The following is a 27,964-nucleotide window of genomic DNA, read 5'->3' as shown; positions in this document are numbered from 1 at the left end:
TCCCGTGTTTTGTCTCAGGTATGGTACCATTCACTGAGATAGAGAACAAAGGCAAAGAAATAGATATAATGGCAAAGATAGGAAATGCTAAATGCTGTGGGGTTTTTCTTTTGAACTGCCTTTTTGTCATCTAAGTGAATCAGTTAGGACAATGAGCTGTAAGGGTCTGAGATGAGCAGAGATCAGCACAAGGATTCGTCAGTATACAGATCACACGTGAATTTATGGGAATGGATAGTAAATCTGAGAGAGAGAGTAAATCTGCAGAACGAAAAGAGAAGACATCTAAGGAACTTCAACAGTTGAGGGACAAATAAGATTACATCTCAACATAATAGCCAAACTATCACACACGCCATCTCATTGACAACAAATTGTAGGAATTTTTAAAATTCCACTTATTTGTACCTCCTTCTTCTTTTTTTTTTTTCTTGGAGACGGAAGATTGAAGGGAGACAATCTCTTCCCAAATAGAAAGAAAATCTGATATTTCTACAAACATTCCCTGATTTGGACATAAAAGACCTACGGAGAAAATTTTCCTGACCACCTTAAACTCACAGCTCTGCTAAGCCTTTAAATTCTCATAACCATCATCACTTAACCCTACTCTCTACCCTCCCCCAAAACACATATACTCACAAACACACTTCCTTATTTTCAAGAACCTGTGTTCTTGACTGCTTCTCTCTTTCAAACCAAAAAGCAGTCTATTAAGGAGGTCTGTTTATGTGCTACATGGCAAAAAGAAACCCTAAATACTTAATTTTTTGTATTAAAAAAATGGGTGGATCAGAAGGATAGAAGGCATGTGGGAAAAACAAGTTATTAAAAAATGAAAAAATAAGAAAAAGTAAATAAATTAAAAAGGGGCTTCACAAAGCATAGACAACTTCCTCCAGACATTCTTTATGTTTTATCAGTCATCTGCCAGCCCAGGAAGGAATCCTGGTGTTCCCCAAGAGGCAGGACAGCCAGGAGCTGTGCACCTCAGATATGGAAATGGGAATATAAAAAACAACACGTCATGTTGGCTGAAATTCTGGAGCTCTTACTTGCTGCTGGTATTTCAGGACAAGAAGTGATGACTTACCACCTTTTGGCAAGGTAATAGGTTTTGGAAAGACTTGGTCCATCATTCCTTGCTCTCTTGATATCAGTGTTGATTTATTCTTTCAGGAAAACTCTACAATCAATTAAAAAAAATTAAAAAATTAAACGTACTAGAAAAAGTATCTCAGCCCTTTCAAAGATGAAGTATTCACACCAGCTTGAACCCCACTGATTCAGGATATAGATTCTATTCACATATTTCCTCCTCTTTAAAGAAGAAACTGAGGCCTATAGCTATGAAGAGCTCCCTGGAATCCTGCAGTTACTCAGCACTAGGCCTTGCTGCATCAGCATCTTGGATACCTAAGTTGTCGCTCTGCCCATAGGACAGTATGTGCTGTGGAGGGCCACTCCTCACCTGGTCAACAGAGTGTAGTCATTTCAGAATACATGTGTAGCCATCTGTGGGTTGGTGTTTATTGTGATCTCATCTCTGTCAGCTCAAATATCCCAACTTTTCTTGACAGTGACTGGTGAAGTGAGCCACATAAACAGAAGAAATGGGTGACTATATCAGCTCCTATTCTATATCCTACTTCCAGAAAACCTACAGGCTCCCTGAGGATCATGACTTCATGAAAAGGCAATCAAATGAGATTCTGACATCTCATAGTCAGGGTGAACTTTTGAAAATGTAGATTGGATAACTGCTCCCCAATGGCTCTTTTGTGCATCTGCCGTTACCATGGGCAGAAAAGATCGGGCTTATAACACAGGTTATAAAACAAGGGTAAGAAATATGTGGGCCAGAGCCAAGGCTGGAGCTGCACTTGCCCATATCAGCTGTCCTCAGCACACATGAGGGAGCTCAGCCAGACCTGCAGAGCCATTCATCCCAGCCCAGCCTGGCCCTGCCAAAACCAGTGGGCCCCACAAAGGGTTGCAACTTACTTCACTAATTTTACCTTTTAAAATGAAGGAAGAGCTGGGCACAGTGGCTCCCATCTGTAATCCTAGCACTTTCGGAGACTGAGGCAGGAGGACCCTTCAGCTCAGGAGTTCAAGACTAGCCTGGGTGACATAGCAAGACCTTGTCTCTACTAAAACTCAAAAAACTTAGTCAGGTGTGGTGACTTACACCTATGGTCACAGATGCTCGGGAGGCTGAGGAGGGAGGATCACCTGACCATAGGAGGTCGAGGCTGAAGTGAGCCATGATCATGCCACTGCACTCCAGCCTGGGTGACAGACAGATACTGTCTCCAAGAAAAAAAAAAAAAAAAAAAAGAAGAAGGAAGAAATAAGTAGAATTTTAAAAATTCCTACCAATTTGTTGTCAATGGGATGGTGTGTGTGATATAGTTCGGATGTGCCCTCCAAATCACCTGTTGCGATATAATCTCCAGTGTTGGAGGCAGGGCCTGGTGGAAGGTATTTCGATCATGGGGGCAGATCCCTCACGGTTTGGTGCTGTCCTCACCATAGTGACTTAGTTCTTACAAGATGCAATCGTTTAAAAGTGTGTGGCACCTCCCCTCCTTCCCTCTCCCTCTTGTTCCTGCTTTGACCACGTGACATGCAAGCTCCCACTTTGCCTTCCGCCATAAGTAAAAGTTCCCAAGGCATCCCCATAAGCAGTCGCAGTGCTATGCTTCCTGTACAGCCTGCAGAACCATGAGCCAATTAAACCTCTTATAAATTACCCTAGTCTCAGGTAATTATTTATAGCAACGTAAGAATGGCCTGATAAAGTGACTTTCAGAGACAGGGTCTCACTGTTGCCCAGGCTAAAGTGCAGTGGCACAATCAGAGTTCACTGCAGTCTCAAAGCCCTGGGCTCAAGCAATCCTTGCACCTCAGCCTCAGAATAGCTAGTACCGTGGGAAAACACCACTGTGCCCAGCTAAGTTTCATTTGTTCGTTTGTAGAGACAGGGTCTTGCTATGTTGCCCAGTCTGATCTAGAACTCCTGGGCTCAAGTGAGCCTCCCACCTTGGCCTTCCAAAGTACTGGGATGCAGGTGTGAGTCACCAAGCCTGGCCAAGACTGAGTTGTTAAATTCAGCTAAACAAAGCCTGGGTCCCCTACTGCCTAGGGATCAGTCCCTGTGAGGAAAGCTGCATCAGCATCTGATACCCTCAAAGATTATCATTCTGAAAAGAAGTATCTTGAAGGGCTTCTGCATCATCAAACATTTTACCACATGCAAAAAGAGTTTGAGAAAATTGAGTTTTCCTAGCTCATAACTACAGTACAGGCTTGAGTTGTGAAAACTTTCTAAAATTCCAACTTATTTCTTCCTTTGTTTTTCAAGGTATAATTGGTGAAGTAAGTTGAAACCCTTTGTAGGGTCCTTCATAATCTTTTCCCCACTTGTGTTCTGCCCTCTCTGTGAATAGTCAAGGCCAGCCAGACATGAAGAGGCTCTGAGAATAAGAAGTTTTTGGTGCTCTGTGGCTAAAAGATCCAGGGCCACAAAATGATAAGTTTATTTAAGAGAAGGAGAAGCCAGGTGCAGGGGTGCAAACCTCCTCCTAGCTACTCAGGAGGCTGAGGTGGGAGGATTGTCTGAGCCCAGTCTGAGGTCATAGTATTCCATGATGGTACTTGTGAATAGCCATTGCACTCCAGCCTGGGCAACATAGCAAGACCCTGTCTCTTAAAAAAAAATAAAGAGAGAAGGAGAAGAATTAGCCAGTAATTTACTGTATTTATTCCTTCTCTCTCACCTCCACTGGAGTCTACCAGGCACTGATTTGGTTCCGGGCCGAATGCTCTCTGGTGCTCTATGATGGTCTATGAGACCTAACAAACTGAAGTGCCTCACAACAGCCTAGGGGATCACAGAGAGACTGATCATGGCCGTGATGTTCAGTGTTGCACTGGTTCTAGGGGACACTGTGCCAGCCAGCGGCAGCCCTGCCAGAGGACTTTCAACCAGATCCCGATACCCATGGATTGCTGGGGAAGATGGTGTTATTTATAGTCATGATCAGATTTTTAATAATTAAAGGCCTATCTTATACAAGTAAAGACATAGAACTAGCCACTGATGTTTCTCTTCTTCTAGAAGAAAGACTTTCAAATTTTTTACACATTTCACCTTTTTCAAAAAGAATTTGAAGGCCTTGAATTAACTTTAATGGAATCCATGCTCCAAAACAAACTATCGGAAATGGAAAAACCGGAAGGCATTAAAAAAGAGCTGAAAATCTCCAACTCTTTGCTTGGACTTAGAAAATACATTCTTTTAGAAAAAGACTTAGCAAAGAGTGACCTGAACATTTAGAACAAGTTGAACCTGACATTACAAGAAATATCCAGAAGATTCATCAAGCAAAATAATAGACAATGCATTAAAGACATTCAATTTCAAGTAGCTACAAGCAAACAGCCTTCAAAATATATCAGAAGACTGACGAACAACTTCAGACAGCACTGAGGAGATGTTTCTGATGAAAATTTCTATATTATGAGAAGTAAAAAACTGCTTTCACAAGAAACTAAGGAGGTGTGCAGTGCTCTGACTGTAACAGAAACATAGGCGGTCCTCCGCCTATGCTCCGTGTTGACGTACATTGTTTCTATAAAAAGAACTAACTATGTTAGGATGAAAGGAAGCTATCTGTGCAGACCTGTCTTTAGAACCTTTGAAGATAATAAAATAATATTTGATTCTATGGTGATATTCTCTAGATGAAGCTATGGTGAAAAATGTTTTGGAAAGGCAAAAAAAAAAAAAAAAAGACACAGTAGTAGCCGTTCCCAAAGTGGTGAAATCAGTACTAAGAGCAAGTCTGTAGATTCTAGCATTGGGGGCCTTTCATAGTCCAGCCCTGTGGCCAGTCTCAATGTAAATTCCACCAAGAGCTCAGGACAAAGCAACAATAATTCAAATACGTGTGCAGAATTTCAAATAAAATGTGGTGGTGCCATTAAGACACTGAAACTCTCTCAGAGAAAATGTCTTGAAGGGCCGCTAGACCTGATAAATTATATAGATGTTGCCGAGCATGATGAAAAGTTGCCTCTTGTTCTTCTGGAGGAAAAATTTATAATGGGAGTTTCCAAGTGTGATATAAGTATCAACATCAGATCAGTATGATATATTGTATAGGCATGTTCTATATTTAATCCTCTGGATGGTGTGTTATGATGATGGTCTGAGGGTGGAAAAAATCTTATTGGCTCTGAAGAACACAGATGCAAGCAATGATGAATACAGCCTGTGTGTTCATCAGTGCAACCAGGTGGAACAAACATAAGCAATTTGAAAAGTTCTATCTGCCACTTTTGACTCTGTATTAACATCTGAGAAATGTTGAATCCTGCAATCAAGTGAAAGTCAATTTATCTGAAAGTTCAGCTGTGTTCAAAACAGTTGTTTTCAATCTGCAATGTTGTACTATTACGGAAATATGAAGTGATCCCTTTTCTGGATTTTCTTAAGAAAATGCAATAAATATTTATTTTTTTATATTAAGATGTTTCATATTAAACAGTGGGGGAAAAAAGAAGCTAAAGAGTGGATAGAAAGATGAGCAAACTTATTAATCAGGAAAATAAAGTTTTAAAAAGCTAGTGCGTATGGAATAAGCTTTAAATAATAAAGTCAGATCCACCATTTGCTAAAGATGACAGATAAGGCTGCTGTTGATGTAGAAGAAAACATGAACAGTGGAATTCTGAAATTAGATATAATGAATGCATCAGAGTATGGGTGCTTCTAAAAATAAATCCAAAAGAATTCTGAAAAAATATGAGTAATGTTGCATAGTTAAATACAGCTCATCTAGGCTGGGCTAGGCCAAGTGGCTATCCTGGCTTCAGCTGGGCTTATTTTCAAATTTACTTTAGAAACTCTTAACCAGATGTTCACTGTAAATTAGCTGAAGGAGATAAAATAGTTGACACACTGAAAAATTATAAGTCTCCAAGTGAGAAATCTTCACTACAATCAGAAATGGGGGGAAATGCAGTCAGAAAGGGAGAGACAAAAGCTCCAGTGGCAACTTTAAGTCCTTCCTACAGTGCCCTGAGAAAGAGAAATGTTTTCACCAAATATCTAATGTGGAGATAATTCACTCTGTAAAGATAGTGAAGATGCCTACAAAAAAAGATGAAAAGATTAACATGTAAAGAGCTGTACATTTCCAAAACATTTTTAAGGAAGAACATAAATATTTGGGAAAGTAACTTCATTCAGAAAAATAACTCAAAATGTATCACCAACCTAAAAGTAAAATGCAAAACTATAAACTCCTAGAAGAGAATCACCAAGGAGAAAATCTAGATGACCTTGGATATGAAAATGAATATCACATCAAGATACAGTCCATGAAAGAAAGAATTGATAAACTGGACTTCATTAAAATAAAATTTAAAAAATCTCTGCTCTGCAAAAGACAACATCAACGTAATGGAAAAACAAGTCACAGACTGGGAGAAAATATTTGCAAAGGGGATATCTGATTTTAAAAAACCTCTAATCCAAAATATACAAAGAATTCTTAAAACTCAACAATAAGAAAACAATTCAACTAAAACATGGGCCAAAGAACATACCAGACATCTCACCCAAGATAATAAAGATGGCAAATAAGCATGTGAAAAGATACTCTACATCATATGTCATTAGAGAAATGCAAAATGAAACAACAATGAGATACCAATACACACCTGTTAAAATGGCCAAAATCCAGAACTGACTACAGCAAATGTCAAAAAGGACATGCAACAGGAATTCCCATTTGTTGCTGGTGGGAATGCAACATAGTACAGTCACTTTGGAAGTGGTTGGTGGTTTCTCATGAAACTAATCATACTCTTACCTTATGATTGAGCAATTATGCCCTTCAATATCTGCCCAAAGGAGTTGAAAACTTCCACCCACACAAAAACCTGCACATGAATGTTTATAGCAACGTTTTCATATTTGTCAAAACTTGGAAGCAACAAAGATGTCCTTCAGTAGGTGAGTGGATAAACTGTGGTACATCTAGACGATGGAATATTACTCAGCACTAAAAAGAAATGAGCTATTAAGCCCTGAAAAGACATGGAGGAAACATAAATGCATATTACTAAGTGAAAGAAGCCAATCTGAAAAGGCTACATATTGTGTGATTCCAACTATAACACTCCAGAAAAGGCAAAACTATGGAGACAGAAAACAGAAAATTGGTGGTTGCTAGGGGTTATGGGGTTATGAGGTAGGGAGGGAGGAATGGGCAGAACACAGAGAATTTTTAGGGCAGAGTGAAAATACCATGATGCTATAATGGTGGATACATGTCATTATAAATTTGTCTAAACCCACAGAACGTACAACACCAAGAACAAACCCTAATGTCAACTATGGACTCTGGGTGGTAATGATGTGTCAATATAAGTTTATCAACTGTCAGATATTAGTAATGGGGTGGTTATGTATGTATGAGAGCAGAAGACGTATGCGCTATCTCTGTACCTTCCTCTCAAATGTGCTGTAATCTGCTCTACAAAAACACTCTTTAAATTAAAAAGTAACCTTACACCACTGATGTGCCCAAAGGAGCATTTGAAAGGGCCCAAGACGACCACCAGGAAACTTCATAAATGAACAGATCCCCAAAAAAGAATGAGGATTTTGCACAGGAGCAAGACAGAAAAATGGACAAAAGAGTCACCTAGAAGAAACTAGTCCTACTACAAAGTTTAGCTGAAGGCCAGTCCTGAGAACTATGTACTATCATCTATCAAGCTGTCCAGGACATTTCCAGTATTGTTTTCTTTTAAATTCCTACAAAGGAAGAGTGCTATAAGTACTTGTGCATGAAAGATAAGTAGCCTAAGCACAACAAAGCCAAACAATGTGCCTGAGTTCTAAACAAATTAGGGCAGAGACTAGGAACAAAAACCAAGTATCCCAATTATGGACAACCCCTCCGCCATCCCACTCTCCTAAGGGTACTTCATGAAAAGAAATGCAAAATTATTCTGTCTTTTGAAACTGGGAACTTTTGAGGGGACTAGTGCCACATGGCAACTGTGTCAAGGCCTACAGATACCTCCTTAAAAGCATTATATTTTTTCTAATTAATTCTGTTGAGATTTTGGAATTTTTGTTTCAAAAATGTGTTTGGGAGAGAAATCCACAAGGTTTTAGGTTATTAGGAAGTAGTCCATGAATAAAAACCTGTGAAAACCAATTCTAAATGGATTAATGCTCTCTACATACAAATAGTCATCAGTATACTGAAAAAGAAATACTAATATAAACAGATTCCTTATTTATTAGATGAAAAATGGCTTTCTTCAGACTTTTTTAAAAAAGGCTTTGTGATTATTATCACATAGATACTTAAAATTTTGTATTTTGTTAACTTACTATCCCCACATTTCAAAAAAGTAGTCGATAGGACACTTCACACTCCAATGGTTTGGCAAAATTTCATGGACAGAAATTAAAATCCCAGTCAAAAGAAACACCAAAAAAGAAATTCCTAGCTTTACCCTCATAGACAATATGCCAACTATGTAACCTATTTTATAAGAAGGCATTTATATCACCTATTCTCCCCTGGTATTCCATGCACAAAAAGAGTGCAGCAGCAGGAACACATTGGAAACAATTCCCTTATTCAGACCTCATACTTATAGTCCTTTACCTTACAGACCTAATAGCTACAACAACCTTTCCAAGGTATTTCAATACATGTTAGTATTTTTTAGGAAAAAAAAAACCAAACACTTCATGACGCTCTTATTGCTGGTTTATGAAGGGCATCTAGATGTTTTTGTAAACAGGGGGCTATTAAATTTAAGCAGGACCTGCCTGCATTGGAAGTATGACATACTCCATATCATACACTTGGCATAAATTTAAGACAGAACCATGGAATTACACTAACTGGAAGTATCAACACAAGGACTGGTAAAATTATTAACTTAGCTATAATACATTATAATACATATAATACATGTCAAATAGGTTTAACCTGTGATTTATTTCTGACAAAAACACTCATTTTCTCTCAGCTTCTGGGTATGAACATTACATTCTCAAAAATTAATCATAATTTTTAAATCTCAGATCATATTGGGGTTAAGGAGTAAAGTACAAAATCTCATGTGGTCATAGTTTCATTCTGTTAAAGAATATTTCACCAACTAAAGTTAAATCGGACAAAATTTTTTTTAAAACACAGGCATTATACTTCTTTAAATATATTCGACAATTAGGGTAAAAAAAGTTTTCATTTTTTCCAATTACTCATCACCACATAGCATTTAACTTCCTGATTCTTTTTCCTTTTTTTTTTTAACTAACGCACCTACTTAACATTTCATAAGGTAATCAATAGGTTTACAGCTCTCAGAAATTTGGAAATTAAAATATCTTACTAACTGAAAAAAGCAAAGCACAGAATAATACACAGAATTATACTTTTGTGTTTTTTAAAGCAAGTATCTTGGTTCCTAAATTCCTTTTTTTTTTTAATCTCTTTTTTTTTTTCTTTTAAGAGGCAGGGTCTCCCTCTGTCACCCAGGCTAGAGGCAGTGGCACCATCATGGCTCACTGTAGCCTCAAACTCCTTGGGCTCAAGCAATCCTCCCACCTCAACCACCTGAGTAGATGGGACTACAGGTGCATACCACCATGCCTAGGTAATTTTTTTAAAATATATTTTTGTACAGACGGGGTCTAGCTATGCTGCCCAAGCTGGTCTTGAACTCCTGGGCTCAAGCAAGCCTCCTCCTTTCTTGGCCTTCCAAACTGCTGTGATTACAGGCGTGAGCCACAGCGTCCAGTGGTTTCTACATTTCTAAAGCATAAGTAGGAGAGTTATTTTATGTAAATATTTTTAGTTAATAGGAATAGGACTTAATAATTTTTATTAATAAAATTAGCATAGAGTGGGAGCAGAAGGGAGAAGTATGATGGGAAATTTTTACTCTTCATAATTTAAGACACACAAAATATATCATACAAGAACCTAAGATATGTTATGCAAGAAACTTGTATTTTTTGTTTGCCTTCTTCTATAAACTTTTAAAAAATTATAAAAAGTTCATAAACTAGCTGGAAAACCTCCACCACTAATCTGTTCAATCAATCTCTCCAGTAGAGGGCATGGTAGGTTCAACACAGAAAATGTATGGTTCGTTTATAAGCCACTCTCAAACTATGGTTTTGCTGCGCAACTTTTACAACCCACTGCATTGTTTCTTCCTCTACCACAGGATGGAAAATATGTGTCATCTTTATGTGGAGCAATTCTATTTACCTAAAAGCCAGTTGCAACAACAAAAAGGGAAGTCATCAAAGATTCCAGCTTTCGTTTTACATATATACGTAAATATACATGTAATACATATTACACATATGCGTGAAATATATAAGATGTATATATTCATGTTATATGTAACATGTATATGTAAATATACATATATTGCCCTGTCTTTTAAAAGACATTAACATGGCAAGTTTTTGAGGAAAAGGTTTCTATAGCAGGTACTGCCTTAACTCTTAAAATTACACAGAGATACAAAAATTGCAAGTTGATTTATATCCAGATTTATTAACCAACCACATAATTTTCAGAGAAAAATTAATTTTCTGCCACCTGACATCAGCCACTGATCTGGGTTTATGAAAAAAGCAAAGAATTATATTAAACACAAAAACATCAAGAATAATCTATATTTAAACCAGTTGCTTACACAGGTACATGTATATTCACCTTCATTAATATATTGAGATGATTAAACTTCCTTGGTGTGGAGATCTCTGAAAAGTGTATTTAATTATTATTATTTTAAGAGACAGGGTCTCACTCTATCACTCAAGTTGGAGTGCAACGGCACAATCACAGCTCACTGCAACTTGAATGCTTGAGCCTCGAACTTCTGAGCTCAAGCCTTCCGCCTGCCTCAGCCTCCCAACGTGCTGGAATTTCCAGCATGAACCACAATACCCAGCCTGAAAAGTTTAAATGTTAATCAGTTTCCTTATTTTTCTGATTTGTTTATTATCCAGTGAGCATTTATTAAATATCTATAATGAGCTTGATCTTCTACAAATTTGTGTATCTTGTGTATTTGTGTACCTACAAATTTAAACATTTTGATATTTAATAGTACCTACACATTTATAACCTAATTACCTCTGAGTTAATCCTCGTATGATTTTTCCATCGTGAATAGCTATGGTTTGAACATTTCCTTTTTCCACACATATGCAAATCAGTAATAAACTTTTGTACAGTACTTTAGAGTTTAGAAAAGACCTTTCATGTAAGAGTCACATAATATCCTCTGAGGCTGGCCAGAAACTACATGTTACTCTTATTACAGATGAGAAACTGGGACTCAAAGAGGTGTGAAGCTACTGTCCCAACAGTTACTTATCATTTACTGGTTAAGTCTAGGCTCTAATTAGGTCTCCTGACAGAAGTCCAGCTCTCTCTCTCTCTCTCTGTGGCCTCTTTGCGAGAACTCCTGGCCTACCAGCGAATTTAACTGTCTATGAGTGAATTCTAACATCTAAGGTTCTAAGTATAAAATATATTGAGGTTTACATTGGTGAGAAAAAGCAAGTGTCTGCGTATTACAGACAGCTGATAAATACGTACTGAGTCATCAGAAAGTGAAAATAGATGTAGGAATATTATGCAAAGTTTAGGAGAGGAAGAGCATATGCTTAAGGAAAAATGGCATTGAGTTAACAAGCATGTTTCAAAATATCTGTTACTGAAATCTACATGATTTTCCTCTCCACAATAAAGTCCACAACTGTTGTCTTAAATAACTGCAGGTTTTGCCCTCTAAGTCAAACTTGGAGCTCCAACTACTGGCAGCTCACCGTAAGAATATATTAACTATTTCCAATTTTCTTTTAACAAGTCGAATACTATCTAGAGAAAACATCTGCAGCTTGGTTGCAAAGCCGCTTAAACATTTCATTGGCTAGTTCTGGTAATATTGTACGAAATCAACTCATTTTGTGGTTGAGGTAATCTATTTGTTTTTACCAATCAAGTCGTTTTAAAACCTTCAGGAGTAGAGATGATACTTGAAGAATTAACAAAAAACATAATGAAGGAAACTGTTAACTCCTCCTCCCCCCTACTTTTTGCCAGTTATTAAAAGTTCTGGTAAATCCTAACTCAAAACAAGAATGACTCATAAGGAAATCCTGACTCCTTGAACTCATGATTCTAGTGCATTACAGCTCTGAAATATCTGTGTCTCCAGCTTTCTCTCCCATCATAAGGAAACCTGTGATTTCCATTTTGGCAGATGTGACCAAGGGCTCCTGAGGAATGACCCTATAGATAGACCCAGCCACGTGCCTAGTAGTGATCAAAAATGCAAACCCAATTAAAGCACTGTCTTCTGATAAAGTCACCTTCTCTTGTTCAATCCCTAATGTTCATTCCCAAAGTGTTTCAAGACGCCTCAGCAAGCTGCAGAGCAGGTCCCACCCTGCCCCCGGGCAGTCAACGTTTCAGGTTACACCTTCCTTAAATTAAGTGGCAGAGAGAAACGGGGGAGGGTCTCCCCGTAGCCTCAGTTCATTGACCAGGGTGTGTCGAATGAGTCCCTACAGTAGGACAGCAAACAAGAAATGAGGCGCGGGGTCAGGGAACGCGCTCAAAAAAAGAAGAAAAATCCCACTCTTCATTCAAAATCAGGCCACTGAACTCCGGCCTCGCGGCGGGCGACCTCCTCCTGCCAGGGAATCGCCACTCTGGCCTGGGGCTGGGGAGCCCGTCAGGGTGGGTGGGTGAGGGAGCGACGTAGCCTCCGTCGGGCCGCAGCCAACTTCGGCTCTCTCCCTCCGCCGCAAGCCCCCGAGCCCGCCTGGCCGCCACGCTTCAGCAAAAGGTCGTGGGCAACGGCCCACACTGAAAAGTCCCTGTCTGCTCGCACACCGGCCCCAGCTGGCCGCTGCTATGTAGTCCGAGTGCGCAAGAAGCCCGGGCCGCAGACGTCAGCAGCGCCCTGGCTTCCAGACCCTTCGGCGTTAACCGTGACTGCCGCTGGCGGGCGCTGACCCCATCCCAGTGCCCGTTTGCAACCAACCAATCCGCGTCTCTTGAGGCGGGGCCGGAGCCGCGAAGCCCCGCCCCCAAGTCGCGGCTTCTTATAAAAGCTGCGACGCACGCCCAGCAGCAAACAGCCGCGGCCCCGGCGGGAGGACGATAATGCAAAGTGCTATGTTCTTGGCTGTTCAACACGACTGCAGACCTATGGACACTAGCGCTGGCAGCGGCCACAAGAGCGAGGAGAAGCGGGAAAAGATGAAACGGACCCTGTGAGTATGGCTTTCTTCCCTCTCCCGCCACCCCTGCCACACACTGCGAGCTGCAAACGCGGTACTTAGAGCTTGGCTTTGATGTTAGGAAACTAGCCCGAGCCTCTGCAGGGGGAAAAAAAAAAATCGAAAAGGTCAGTTTGTTAAGGTTAAATCTGGGTGATGCTCGGGTAGAGTTTAGGAACGGAGGGAGATAGTTGATATGAGGGCGGTGGTGGATGCGCTAAGAAATTGCGGGTTGGCTTTTTGTCCTCCTGCATTCAAAATGACATCAGAATCCTGCGGCTGAAGCGCGTCCCCAGCATGCATACGTTGCATGATGAGTTCTCATCAGCTTACACAGCTCCTGGAAGGAGATGCTCTTGCTGGTTGTGAATATACTCGTTTAGAATCCATTTTTGTTTTTTAATTATAGAGCAGATCTCACCCAGTCACGAATGTGGAACAAATAATTGTTCTGCAGCGTCTGCTTAAAAGAAGTGTTGTAGGTGGGGAAGGAAGAGCGCAGGGGAATCAGTCACCCACCTCCTTGTACACTGTCTCTGGCATGCTCCAGAACCTCTTGCTCTAAAGAGAAGCGTGGGCCGGCTCCAGACAGTTCCACGTCTGTCCTTTTCATTAAAGTGTAAAACCCCTCGGAATTGTAATTAACCTTGCAAACAAACTGATGCCCTTTGTGAGCCAGAAATAGTATCTGCCTTTTGAACTAAATTCATTAACAATTCTTTACAATACCCTAGTGATTGTAGGTAGCCCTGCCCTTAGTTGTAAAACTAGTAGATACGATCAGATTAATGGATGAAACTGCTCAGTACATGAGGTTTAAATGTTAAGTGGATAAGACTGTTATTTGAAGAGTTCTTGCTTTGCCTTATGCGGTTTGTCTCTAGTTACTGAGTGACTTTATTTGGTAAAAATGCGTTCAGCTGCAGTAGCATATTCAAGTGTTGCTACTTAGTGATTATCTTTTTTAAATTTTTTTGTTTTAGTTTAAAAGATTGGAAGACCCGTTTGAGCTACTTCTTGCAAAATTCCTCTACTCCTGGGAAACCCAAAACCGGCAAAAAAAGCAAACAACAAGCTTTCATCAAGTAAGTTGAGAATCCTGTACTTGCAAATATTAATAGTTAGTTGCTGAACTGAAAAGGGGAACTCTGATGTGCATAAGCTAACATGCAGAACCTTTCTTGCAGACCTTCTCCTGAGGAAGCACAGCTGTGGTCAGAAGCATTTGACGAGCTGCTAGCCAGCAAATGTAAGTTAACTCTTGAACTTGAGCCGTTGCTAACATTGCAAAAGCCTGGAAAGGTTGGGTCCACACAACAAAAGAGCAGCTTGCCTGAGGGGGATTAGACTGCAGTCACTATTGGATAAAGCCTGTTTTTCTCTCCTTTATTTCCCAGGGTTTAACCATGGAAATAAATGCATGTATTTCCTCCAGGTGGGGAAGAAAATCAGCCTCAAAAAATTAAAGTGGCAGTTGCTTATAGTTAAGGTTGAGTCAGTTTTTCCATTGCATACAATGTTTTCAAGAGGCTTAGTTCCCAGGGAATTTATGTCTCCCCTATAAATATTTACTTTGCATTGACAGCAAAGTACTTATATTTTTGCAGCAGAGGGCCAACATAAGCATTTTGCCTACTGGTATCTTCGTCTTTAAAAAGCTAAATTTTGAGAATTACAGGTTTAAGCGAAATCTAGAAAATTGCTGTCATTTAGAAATAATTAAAATGTGAGGGAGAAGTACTAGGAGAAACATAAAGAATCATTTGGTCACTCGGTTCTTCACATTCTGCATGCTTTCTTTTCTCCCCCCTTCAGATGGTCTTGCTGCATTCAGGGCTTTTCTAAAGTCGGAATTCTGTGAAGAAAATATTGAATTCTGGCTGGCCTGTGAAGACTTCAAAAAAACCAAATCACCCCAAAAATTGTCCTCAAAAGCAAGGAAAATATATACTGATTTTATAGAAAAGGAAGCTCCAAAAGAGGTAAGGAAACAAGTTCCTAAATTGAGCACAATCTGGACATTTTTAGCATAAAAGTGAAACAAAATAAGGGCAAAGTGGGGCTAGAAGGAGGGGTAAAAAGTCCCCCCACGTTGTAGCTTTCAGTTATGTTAAAGTTCTTCTGTGACTTAGGTAGTAAAGCTAATCACACATAATTTTTATTTTTTGTTTTCTAATACTAAATTTTAATCTTTAACTCTGAACACCAAATAAACAACTTTTTTTGTTTTATTTCAGATAAACATAGATTTTCAAACCAAAACTCTGATTGCCCAGAATATACAAGAAGCTACAAGTGGCTGCTTCACAACTGCCCAGAAAAGGGTATACAGCTTGATGGAGAACAACTCTTATCCCCGTTTCTTGGAGTCAGAATTCTACCAGGACTTGTGTAAAAAGCCTCAAATCACCACAGAGCCTCATGCTACATGAAATGTAAAAGGGAGCTCAGAAATGGAGGACATTTCATTCTTTTTCCTAAGGGGAAAGACTGACCTGCCATAAAGACTGACCTTGAATTCAGCCTGGGTGTTCAGGAAACATCACTCAGAACTATTGATTCAAAGCTGGGTAGTGAATCAGGAAGCAGTAACTGACTAGGAGAAGCTGGTATCAGAACAGCTTCCCTCACTGTGTACAGAATGCAAGAAGGGAATAGGTGGTCTGAACGTGGTGTCTCACTCTGAAAAGCAGGAATGTAAGACGATGAAAGAGACAATGTAATACTGTTGGTCCAAAAGCATTTAAAATCAATAGATCTGGGATTATGTGGCCTTAGGTAGCTGACTGTACATCTTTCCCTAAATCGATCCATGTTACCACATAGTAGTTTTAGTTTAGGACTCAATAACAGTAAAGTGTTTACTATGTGCAAGGGTATTGGAGTTCTTATGACCACAGATCATCAGTACTGTTGTCTCATGTAGTGCTGAAACTGAAATGGTCCATGTTTGCATTGTTAAAAATGACATGTGAAATAGAATGAGTATTATGGTGTTGAAAACTGCAGTCTCCGTTATGAGTGCCAAAAATCTGTCTTGAAGGCAGCTACACTTTGAAGTGGTCTTTGAATACTTTTAATAAATTTATTTTGATAAATAATATTGAACACTTGGAGTCTAGATGTGATTTTATTTTTGATAACTGGAAATGTGGCAGATAAAGGGAAAACATCTTTATAGTGAAAGACATTTCAGTTTGTGTGCCTGCCTAGTAAGAACTGACAGTCTTCAGAACTGAGAAATGATAGTTGCAGACAGACAATTCTGTTTTTAAAAACCTATAAGCATTATGTAGGCCTAAGGAAGTCACATCCTTAGAACCACTGCATTTATGCTTCCTAATCTTAAAAAAAATCAAGCTTGTTGTTAATGAAAATGAACACTGATCTAAAGCCTTCTGTGAGCATCTAACTACCAGCTAAATACGAGAAGTAAACGTAATGGAGACAAGCACAAAAATTCATATAATTAAGCTTCTCAAATCAAGGAGCCAAATAAGGTCAATGTAGGCCTGTCTTCATTTACTTTTCATTGGTTCCAAGCTCACCCACAGGTACTGGCATGGGCTTCCAAGATACATACCTGAAATTGTTCCTTTCCATGATGTATCAATATAAAATCTCAGAATTTTCCTGACTTTCATGCCTTCATTTGGCCAATAAAGAATCTGTGTTACTTTAGGTAATGATAAAGTCAAAAGAAGGGCGCTTTTGTTTCTTAGACTTAAATCCAGAAATATGCTTTTTTCCACTTGAGAGAGGAAGCCCTTGAATCTGTTTTCAAACTGGTGAATTATTAAAAAACACCCCTTCCTCAGCAGGCTGTTTTCTCAATGTCCTTGATTATGGTCTTAATACAAAAGGAGGAGGAACCCTGATTTTAGAGTTGGAAGACCTGACCCAAAGTAATCATTTCTCATAGCTTTGTGACCTTGGGTGTCCCCATTGTCTTCCCTGACTCTTCATTTTAAACCTTCCTGCCTTTCTAGTTCTATAAATTAGTAAGGAATTTTAGAAATCATAAAGCACTAATAATATTTTTTTCTGATTTGCCAAAAGAAAAATTGACCTCCAGTAGTTTACCGTTTCCATTGTGATTGCACTAATTTTCACCTTAGCCAGAGTTTCTGGCACCAACAGGCACAAGCTCTATTAGAGAGACTGCCTTGTCTACTCCTGTATCACCGGCAGCCAGAATAATACAAAATAGGTGCTCCATAAATATTGATTGAATGAATGAATCCAAAGAGTCATTGAAACAAATATTTCTTTGGAGAATAAATGTGTCAGGTCTAGCATAATCCTTAATTTGAAAAGATTTTGGCCAACAGAGGAACTCAGGAGTCATGCCATGTATCATCCTATTTGTCACCAAGTCATTTATTTTACTTCAAACCTCTCTACAGCCTACTCTCTGTTACCACTCTGATCAAAGACACCACCATCTGATGATGCCTAGATTACTGCAATAGTCTCATCTCTCACCCACACTTCCCACTCTCCCACACCAATGTGTTCCTGCCTTTTAACTCTAGGGACCCCTTCAAGACAAATCTGATCTTGTCTCTAGTTGCTTATAAACACCTTGACAGGTTTTGCAAACAATTAGGATAAAGACAACATTCCTAACAGGGCCTAATACCTGCATGGCTTGACCCCTCCTTTTTTTCCAACCTTGACTCTACCACATTTCTCCCAGCTCTTTCTGCTAAGCCATACTGTCCTACTTTCCTAGCAGGTGCCATACCCACTGGCCTCACAGGACCTTAGCACCTAATAGTTCCTCTGCATGGAATTCAATTTTAGCTCTTACTCATGCACATATCAATGCAATTGCCACTTCCTTAGGGAAGCTTCCCTGACCTCCTTACCTAGGTCAGATCCCCTTTTAGATGTTCTCATAGCACCGGGTTCTCTAATTTAGAGCACTTAATGGAGTTATGAGTTCTCATTAATTTGTCTGATTATTTAATAATTCTATGTCTTCCTCTACCAAATTGCGGGAACCACAGTTTGAAGACCCTTGGCCTTTTTCTGCTCACCACTGAATCCCAACACCTAGCATAGTGCCTGGTGTACAATGGGAGCTGCATAAATAATTGTTGAATGAATAGATGAATATTAAAAGATCTTGCAAACAAATTTTGATGAAACAAGGATCTACCAATGCACAAGTAATTAAGGACAAGATTTTTTTAAACCCCACTGGCTCAAATGTCTGAAAGTATCTGTAGAACTTTTTTTTTGGCAAAAATAACTACCTCTTACTTGGCAAAGTCTCTATAACTTTTGACCTTTAATAAAAGAAGAGGCCAGATTATACTAACAAAAAACAAAAGTGTTGATTTTCAGGGCTGCTAAAAGCACACTTTATTCAGGTAGTATTTTCCAATGTTCTCTAGTGTGGAACAAACTGAAATAGATTTAAGATTAGAAACCACATTCGTCCACAAATAAATATTACTTAATGTTCCAGTTTCCCAGAGTTCACACACGTAGGACCCACAGTCCACTCATTCTGATAATATTTCGTTGTTCATATATTTTCAGCCCAAGGATATTTTAAAATATATCAATTTCATACGATCTCACTGAAGAAAAATAGAAAATTATATGTTATCTGTCATGTGAGCACAGGGAGACAATAAATAAGTTTCAATAAAATTATCTATAGTGGTCACCCAAAATGTCATAGGAAGCAGGTCTTTGGTAGATGTGTTTGTGTTGTGTTGTTGTTTAATCACAGTATTTGATCATGTATGGTAGTGATTCTCACCTTGTGGGGTTGGACAGTGAAGGGAAACAGTGATTGTGCATTTCTCTGTGTCTTGAGAGGTGTTATGCATGGGAGTGTGTTGTGTATTTGGACAATATAAAGACTAGAAGTGTCTGCCCTGTGCCAGCCACTAGACTGTTTGTTTTCCTATGTTAGCTCAAAATTGCAGCTAAAGGACTTAGCCTGACTTCACAGAGAATGTCACCATTATTGAATGTAAGTATTGACATGTGTAGACATTTCTTGGGTCTGACTTTGATGCTTTTTGACAACTTTAGGAAACCATTTTGGCCAATGGCAGTGAGCACAAGTGTTTTATCTAATTTCTGACATCTTAGCTAAAGAGCAGCTTGGAGCTGCTTGAGGTAATGATAACAACCCCAAAGAGCTTCTCCTGTAGCCTAAAGGATAAAAAAAGGCATCAACAGGTGATAGCCTTAAATACTAGTGGTTGGGATATTATTCTGCAGGAATGTGACACCAATCTCAAGTAAAATTTATGGAAATGACTTGGGTAGCAATAGAAGCCTGGATTGGAGACAGGGTGATGAGTTAGGAGACTGCAATGATAGCTCACGTGAGAACCAGCCATGTGCCTGAACCAGGATGGTGTCAAATAATTCAGTGTAACTTAATAATAAATTATGCATCACCTACTCCATGCAGAACACTGATCTAAACCACATAGGGAATAAATATAAAGACCCGTGAGACACATTCCCCATCCTCCAAGAAGTACTAATTAAGTAACTGATGAAATAAATATACCAATTAAAACAGAGTGTGAGCTATGATTGCTGATTAATTATGAAAATAAAAGTCCAGATATCTTTAGCTGGAATAAATCAAGAAACAGTGAAGTGGCATTTTTGTCGGTATTTAACAAATGCGTTGAATTTAAGAGAGATAAAGGAGAGATTATTCAGGGTGGAAAAACAGTCTAAATCTAAGGAAAGGGGAAAAGTAGGATTACCTGTTGCATTGTGCTATGGTATTTTTGTAGGCAGACATTTTTAATGGGGATGTATATTTGAAACCTAGTCCATTGATTCATTTTTTAACAAATATTAAAAGTAAATATCTAGATAAATATTTATGAAGGACTTCTCTGGGTAAGACAGGTCTATAAGAGTAGAAGACTAGAAGCTCAAAACACAACTAAAAGCTGCACTTAATTTTTCTTAAAAGTTGATTTTCATAAGATCATCATCACAGTTATTAACCTTTATCAAATTTTTCTTCATGATTTCTCAGGCATCTTTCCCTTCCCTTACTACAGCCAAGTGCTTATTCACCATGGTCATCCTCCTCTCACCTATCTCAATAGGCCTCAGATCCTGTATTCTGCTTCTCATCCCTTCCCTAGAATGCCATTTGAACACTAATTTTCTCACACTGCTGTTATGCTCAGAAAAGTACATAAATTCCCTGGAATCTCCCAAATCAAGAGAAATTCCTATGCCTAAGGCAAAAAACTCTCTACCACTTTTGTAAAATTTTGGCCCATCCAATCTTATTTCCCACTGTTGACATGAAACATTTGATAATGGTTTTTCTTATTGCCTCTGAGATATATTATTCTCCTATTATTAAATCAAAATTTCACTTTGCCCAAAACCTCTCTCTCTTCCCTTAAGTTGTACTCATTTTTTAAGGCTCAGATCAAGTTTCACCTCCATAAAATAGTTCCATAGGTGCATCAGTCATATCTCCAATTAAATGGTCACTAACTGGACCATTCCGACTTACTCCATTTTCAGAGTGACTAATAAAGTTCCATATATGAGAGATACTCATTGCTTATTGATGATCTTATTAACTTATTGATTGGTTGATTGACTCACAAACTCTTAAGTAAAAATCCATGCAGTGATATAAATGATTTCATTTAAATATACTAAACTCACTTGTAAAAAGTGACTTGAAAAAAGACTTTTTCAGAAGTCTACATCGTCTTCATCTTGGCTCTACATTTTTGCCTTGCAAATTTACAGTAAAACTTAACTATGTGGATCTTGGATAAGATCCTAATGTTAGATTTCCTCAAACCCCAAATTAATCTGATATTTGTACGGTTTTAAAAGCACACTGACCTATAAGGAAGCTTCCTTTAGGAGTGATTCTGTGTGTTTATTAAGCTGGTGTATATCTTAGACATGTACAGATGTCACACCAAAATCAAAATAATGAAAAAGAAAAATGGGCCAAAAGGAAGAGTGAGAAGAAACAATTTCCTGCTGTCTATCTGGAGTGAAGAGGGAGTTGATATATATATATGTATTTTTTTAACGCGTTTGTGACTTCCAGTCTCATAGGCCTATTCCCACCTCCTCCCCAAATTACTCTCCCAGTCTTTAGCTTCAGAAGCAACCACAGGTAATCGACAATGAGTGCATTTGAAACTGCACTGTCGAAAGAACTAAGAAAAGTATGCGGTTTACATGAGCTGTGGTGCAGTCTGACAAAGACCAGATATAAAACTTTTGCTTGAAAAGCAGGTGGTTACTTAGTAGACCTTTTCCCTGTTTGCAGGGAAGCTTACAGTATTAAATCTCCACTCGGCACAAACCAACAGATTCTCACATAGGGTAATTTTCTTGCGAAAGTGGTCACTGAGCATTGTAACATAAATGTCAGGACTTAAAGTTCGACTTCTTTCTCATTCCTTCTACTTCTGTTTTTCAGATTCTAGAGCTTCACAACTCCTATAACAATCTATAAAAGTTCTAGTAATGGCTGGGCACGGTGGCTCACACCTGTAATCCCAGCACTTTGGGAAGCCAAGGCAGGCGGATCACGAGGTCAGGAGATCGATACCATCTTGGCAAACACGGTGAAACCCCGTCTCTACTAAAAATACAAAAAAAAAAAAAAAAATTAGCCGGGCGTGGTGGCGGGTGCCTGTAGTCCCAGCTACTCAGGAGGCTGAGGCAGAGGAATGGCGTGAACCCGGGAGGCGGGGCTTGCAGTGAGCCGAGATCGCGCCACTGCACACCAGCCTGGGTGACAGAGCGAGACTCCATCTCAGAAAAAAAAAAGAAAAAAGAAAAAAAGTTCTAGTAATATGATTAACATTTTAAGAGCAACTAATAATACAACTATTTCAAAAATAATTGTAGTCATCACACAATTATTTTCAGAAAAACCAGTTACCACTGAAAATGTTAATACTAATGAAGTACTTCTGAACTTTGAGACATTAACCAGAGAATATAAAAAATTACTCAGAAAGAATATGGACCACAAAAGCAGTAAAGTAGTGCTATACAATAAAAAAGTTTTTATAATATATTATATTATATATCATTATATATTGTATTATAATAATATAAGACTATATGCCGTAGGGCAGGGTGGCTCACGCCTGTAATCCCAGCACTTTGGGAGGTCAAGGTGGGTGGATCACCTGAGATCAGGAAGTCGAGATCAGCCTGGCCAACATGGTGAAATCCCGTCTCTACTAAAAATACAAAACAATTAGCCGGGCATGATGGCATACGCCTGTAATTCCAGCTACTTGGGAGGCTGAGGCAGGAGAATGGCTTGAACCCAGGAGGCAGAGGTTGCAGTGAGCTGAGATGGCGCCACTGCACTCCAGCCTGGGGGACAGAGTGAGACGCCATCTCAAAAAAAAGAGAAAAAAAAGAATATATGCCACGTATGTAATGTTAAATATTATAACCAAATTTAAATAATTTAAAAGAAATAGGTAAAATGGATTTGAATAATATATTTTATGTAACCCAGTATATTTATATTATCATTTCAACATGTAATCAATATGATAAATTATGAAAGAGATAGTTTAATTTTTTTTCATTTGGTCTTCAAATTCTGGTGCATGTTTTACACTTGCAGCCCAAGAAGATCCACGTCAGACACATTTCATACTAAACAAGTTTTAGGCAAGGCAGTCCCCAGTCCTATATCTTTGATTTGATAAGCTCTCAGTTATGATTGATATGATTTAAAAACCTAAGGTAGACCTCATGTTAACATATTATTTTTGTGTTCTAACTACTTAAAATATAATACACATTTCTTTTTTAACTTGTGCAAAGGCAAACTGTTAACCACTTCCTCACTCAAAATGCATTCTAAAAAGTAAATATTCAAGATGGGACTGAATAAAAATATCTTAGGGGTAAGAATTAAATACTTTCTCACAGAAAGTTCCATTTTAGAAACAGTATAACTTAATTTAGTTCTACCTATTTGTCCTCTAATGACTATCTGTTCTTTCCCTGCTACCACTCTGCTACCATTATCTAGGCCTTCTGCATATCATACCACTATTACTCTATAGTCTTTTCCCTGTTCTCTTGGAATTAAAGTTGCCTCGGTCCAATTCGCCCTGCATATGGAGCAAGACTATTTTTCATAAACACCAATTTTACCATATATTGTTTACCATTCAAAAAGTTTTATTGTCTTCCTATTTCCAAAGTAGCATGCAAAGAGTATCGGATTAAAAACCAATAGAATGAGATTCTGGTCATAATGCCATTAACTTTCTAGCTAACTTGGGAGTCATCACCTCTTATGACCTCAGCTATTTCACTGTAAGAGAGTTGACTGGATTGCTAACATCTCTTCCAGCTCTAAAATCTTGCTTGGCTTTGGATTATTTTCTGCATTCTATCCCTACCCTGACAATTTTAATTTTTTTTCCTCAAACAATCTAACATAAAAATACCACTTTATTCCATCTGCCTTGCTTCCTATTCTCATTAACAAAACTCCTATCATTTCACTCATGTTGACTCTCTGTCTGGATAGGCCCCTACTCCATTTATTCTACCCATAACCTAATATTCCTCAAGACCCAACTCAGCTTCCCATGACACAAATTTCATTAATCTCTGCACCCAATCTTGCATTCAACAATACTTGCTCAGTGCCTACTCTATGCAAAGCACTGGGACACCATGCCAAATAAAAAAGAGAGGTTGCCTGCACCCGTGGAACCTATATTCTGCTGGGGTCAGTAGATAATGACCAAATGAGCAAATAAACAAGTAAGATAATTCTAGAGTATGGCAAATGCTGATGAAGGAAATAAACTATGCAGTGAGATAGGGAAGACACTAGCTGGTCTAGAAAGGCACATGTTTGCCTGTGCAGAGGGTTCCTAGAGGCTGCGTGAGTTTGTGTTCACTGACCAATAAATTAAGGTAAAGCCTGCTTCTGCTTTGCAATAATAAATATTCTTTGAATGGAACAGACATAAAAGTTGTTTTAGCTAAGCCATAACTTTCTATTAATTCCAAAATAATTTTTATGTTTAAAAAGAATAATCTTTTCAGCAACTCATTACATCCAGTATTATTAAAGGCCTAAAATATAAATAATCCTTGAGAGTTATCTCTCAAATCACCAGGCCTACCAGGTCTACCCAAATATTTTGCTAACGTTATTATAATATAGCAGGTTAATGTTTCTAGATAACCTTTATCCTTCTAATTGTTTTTTTAAATAGCATATTTCCTTAGGTGCCATCTAACATGCTTCTCTTTCATGCCCTGTCATGTCACTGATGTTTTCATCCACTCTATCCTTCCAGCTAAAAACCTGCCATTACACAGGGATTTTTTTCGAAAGCTGTAAATCTCGGCCATTCAAACTTACTGAGTCACAAAACTCCAGAGGTTCCCCCTGAGAATTCCACTCCATTAAATTAATGTGAAGGCAGTCTACCTATGGGGAGTCCATCACCATCTCTTATCTGGATTCTTTTTTTTTTTTCTTTAAATAGAAATTGTCCTTTTTGAATTACCTAGATTCTCGACTACAACTTTTGCCTGAAAGCTCTCCTGCCTCCAAACAGCTGAGTCCATTTCATCCCACCAGAAGACTGGAGTGGAAAGAATGTGGAGCTGAAAGGCTGTGAAGACTTCTACTGTCATCTTGATTCCACCAATTGAATTAGTTGCTCAGCCTTTGGCACAATACTGAGCTTCTATCAGGACTGTTTTCTTACTTGTTAATTAAGGACAGAACAGGTTGATTATCCCTTGCCCAAAATGCTTAGGACCAGAAGTGTTTTAGATTTTTGTATTTCTTTGGATTTTCAAATATTTGCATACATACGATGAAATACATTGGGCAGGGGACCCAAGTAAAACACGAAATTGATTTATGTTTCATATACACCTTATACTTATAGCCTAAACATAATCGTATGCAATATTTTAATAAGTGTGCTCTTAAAACAAAGTTTGTGTACATGCCATCAGAAAGCAAAGGTTTCACTAACTCAGCCACCCTTGTGGACAATCCATGGTTGTCTGGCATCACTATCATTCCTGACTCTGAATGTATCTGCTACCAATAAGTAATCATTTTCTAATACTTATTCACATAGCAGTATGTAACAGTAAAAAAATGACATATCATTAATACGGTGAAAAAATAATGCACTCTAGGGAACTAAAGAGTGCAGTAGCATCACCAGAATATCTGTATCGGCTGTTAACCGCAGCAACAAACAATGGCAAGCTTTTGGTCTCCACTCATGATGCTTGTTTTTATTAAAAAGTTACTGTGCACTGTATTTTATTTTTCTAGGTGAGAAGAAACTTCAGAAACAGTTGAAGGACCAGGAAGTGGGTCCTCTAGGGAGGAGGAGGCACTCTGCTGGATGGCTTTTTAAAATGTTTCCTCCAGAGTCATCTGCTTCACTAACAACAGTTTTTATCTTAGACATCTCTCTTTGTTTTTGTAAACTGATGTGATTTGTTCTTTTCTGTCACAAATGCATGCTGCTGTAGTCCTTCAATAAGCCCATCACACATGTTCACCATGTCATCTATGGTCACTTTTCTGCGGTGTTAACAGCATCGTCGTTGTTGTGCGCCCGCATTTTGACAGCAACCTATCCTATGAGGTCAGGTGTAGAATTGTTTACCTGGAGCATCATATCAGCACTCATAATGTGTTGGATTTAGGAGTGTTTTTTATTTCACATTTTCAGATTATGGATCCTAACCCTATATCACTATCAACTTTATAAACAGTTTTAAGAAATGTAAGAAATATTGCATAAGTTGTACTTAATCACTATGCTGGGCAATTAGTAGACATCCAAATTTGTCTACTTAAAAATCTCATCAGAACATTTAATTTCTCCATCTAGGAAAACCTGTACAGCACCACAAATAACTTACAGAATCAACTCCAAACCTACTAGCAGGCTCTTCTCATTTTGGCTCTCAACTTCCTTTTCTAGCTTTCTGTCATAGTTTCTAAATGATCCTCTTCACCCTCCACTCACTCACTCTGGCCTGCCACCAAGCAGACATCTCACTGTTCCTTGACAGCACCAGGTTCTCGGGCAGCTCCATTCCTTTAGCCCTTTGCAGGTACTGTTTTCTTGCCTGAAATGCCCTTTTCTTCTCTGATTGATATTTTTCTTGTTTTTCAAATCCTTGACAAAATTTGACTTCTGCAAAATTTCACAGATGAACCCTTGAGAATGAATACTTCCTTCTTCTGGTTGTCTGCATTATTTTGTTCATACCTCCATGATAGCATTTTTATTGAAATAACATCTCTCTCAAAACATTAGTGTTTTCTGTATTTACATTTCCCCTGTCAATCAAATTGTTTCAGAGGAGGAAAGGGGCCTCTATATCTTGGTCAGTGTCCACTTGGTTTCTTATTTTTTAACATTTAAAATATAGGCTCTAGAAAAGGAGTTCTGGACCTGTCCATAGACCTTTTAGTGGTCTCTGCCCTTGGATAAGAAAAAAACTACCCATTATTTTTTCTAACCCCTAATTAAATGTAGCATTTTCTTCCTTTGTGAGTCTAAGAAACAAGCCAGGCCAGTCACAGTGGCTCATGCCTGTAATCCCAGCACTTTGGGAGGCTGAGGCGGGTGTATCACCTGAGGTCCGGAGTTCAAGACCAGCTGGACCAACATGGTGAAGCCTGTCTCTAGTAAACACACACACACACACACACACACACACACACACACACACAAATTAGCCAGGTGTGGTAGTGCGCGCCGGTAGTCCCAGCTACCAGGGAGGCTGAGGCATGAGAATCGCTTGAACCCAGGCAGTGGAGGTTGCAATGAGCCGAGATCGCACACTGTACTCCAGCCTGGGTGACAGAGCAAGACTCTGTCTCAATGGAAGGAAGGAAGGAAGGAAGGAAGGAAGGAAGGAGGGAGGGAGGGAGGGAGGAAAAGAGAGAGAAAGAGAGAAAGAAAGAAGCCATAGCAGCGGTAGCAGTACATGTGACTGCTACAAACAGAATTTGCAGATCTTTTCACATTACAATTGTTGAAGATGGTTATTTCCAAAATTCAATAGTAACTAGACCTAAAAATAAATCTTGTTTAAAGTGTTAATAAAATACAAACAGTATATTACTCTATCATAGTTTTTTAATTAAATGTTTTATTTTGAAATAATTGTAGATTCTCAGGCAGTTGTAAAAAAAAAAAAAAAAAAAAAAAGTAGATCCTGCATACTCGCTACCCAGTTTTCCCCAGTGATAACATCTTGCAAAACTATAGTAAAATATCAGAACTAGGATATGGCTACTGATACGGTCAAGATATACAGAACATTTTCATCACCACAAGGATCCCATGTTACACTTTTATAGCCTCATATACTTCCCTCCCATCCCATCCCATGCTTAAACCCTGGCAACCGCTAATCTCCTCTCCATTTCTGTAATTTTGTCATTTCTCAAATGTTACTGATATGGAATCCCACAGTATGTAACGTTTTGTGATGACCTTTCCACTCAGTACAACTACTGGAGATTCATTCAAGATGATGCATGTATCAGTGGCTTGTTCCTTTTACTGC

At 38.7% G+C, this 27,964-nt stretch overlaps 1 protein-coding gene and 1 pseudogene across 1 annotated transcript; both read left to right on the top strand.

The window, feature by feature from the left end:
* Positions 1-1,798: 1,798 nt before the first annotated feature.
* Positions 1,799-5,378, top strand: LOC112632110 (annotated as a pseudogene).
* A 7,829-nt stretch (positions 5,379-13,207) lies between these two features.
* Positions 13,208-16,470, top strand: RGS2 (regulator of G protein signaling 2). Its single transcript, XM_025354226.1, has 5 exons — positions 13,208-13,354; positions 14,344-14,445; positions 14,548-14,609; positions 15,176-15,342; positions 15,598-16,470. Exons 1-5 carry the CDS (start codon positions 13,245-13,247, stop codon positions 15,790-15,792), a joined length of 636 nt encoding a protein of 211 aa, XP_025210011.1. The 5' UTR covers positions 13,208-13,244; the 3' UTR covers positions 15,793-16,470.
* Positions 16,471-27,964: the final 11,494 nt, after the last annotated feature.

This window comes from Theropithecus gelada, chromosome 1 (assembly GCF_003255815.1).
Source record: "Theropithecus gelada isolate Dixy chromosome 1, Tgel_1.0, whole genome shotgun sequence".
Classification (NCBI taxonomy): Eukaryota; Metazoa; Chordata; class Mammalia; order Primates; family Cercopithecidae; genus Theropithecus; species Theropithecus gelada.
Note: the sequence above shows the minus strand (reverse complement) of the source record. Positions and strands in the feature narration are given on the sequence as shown.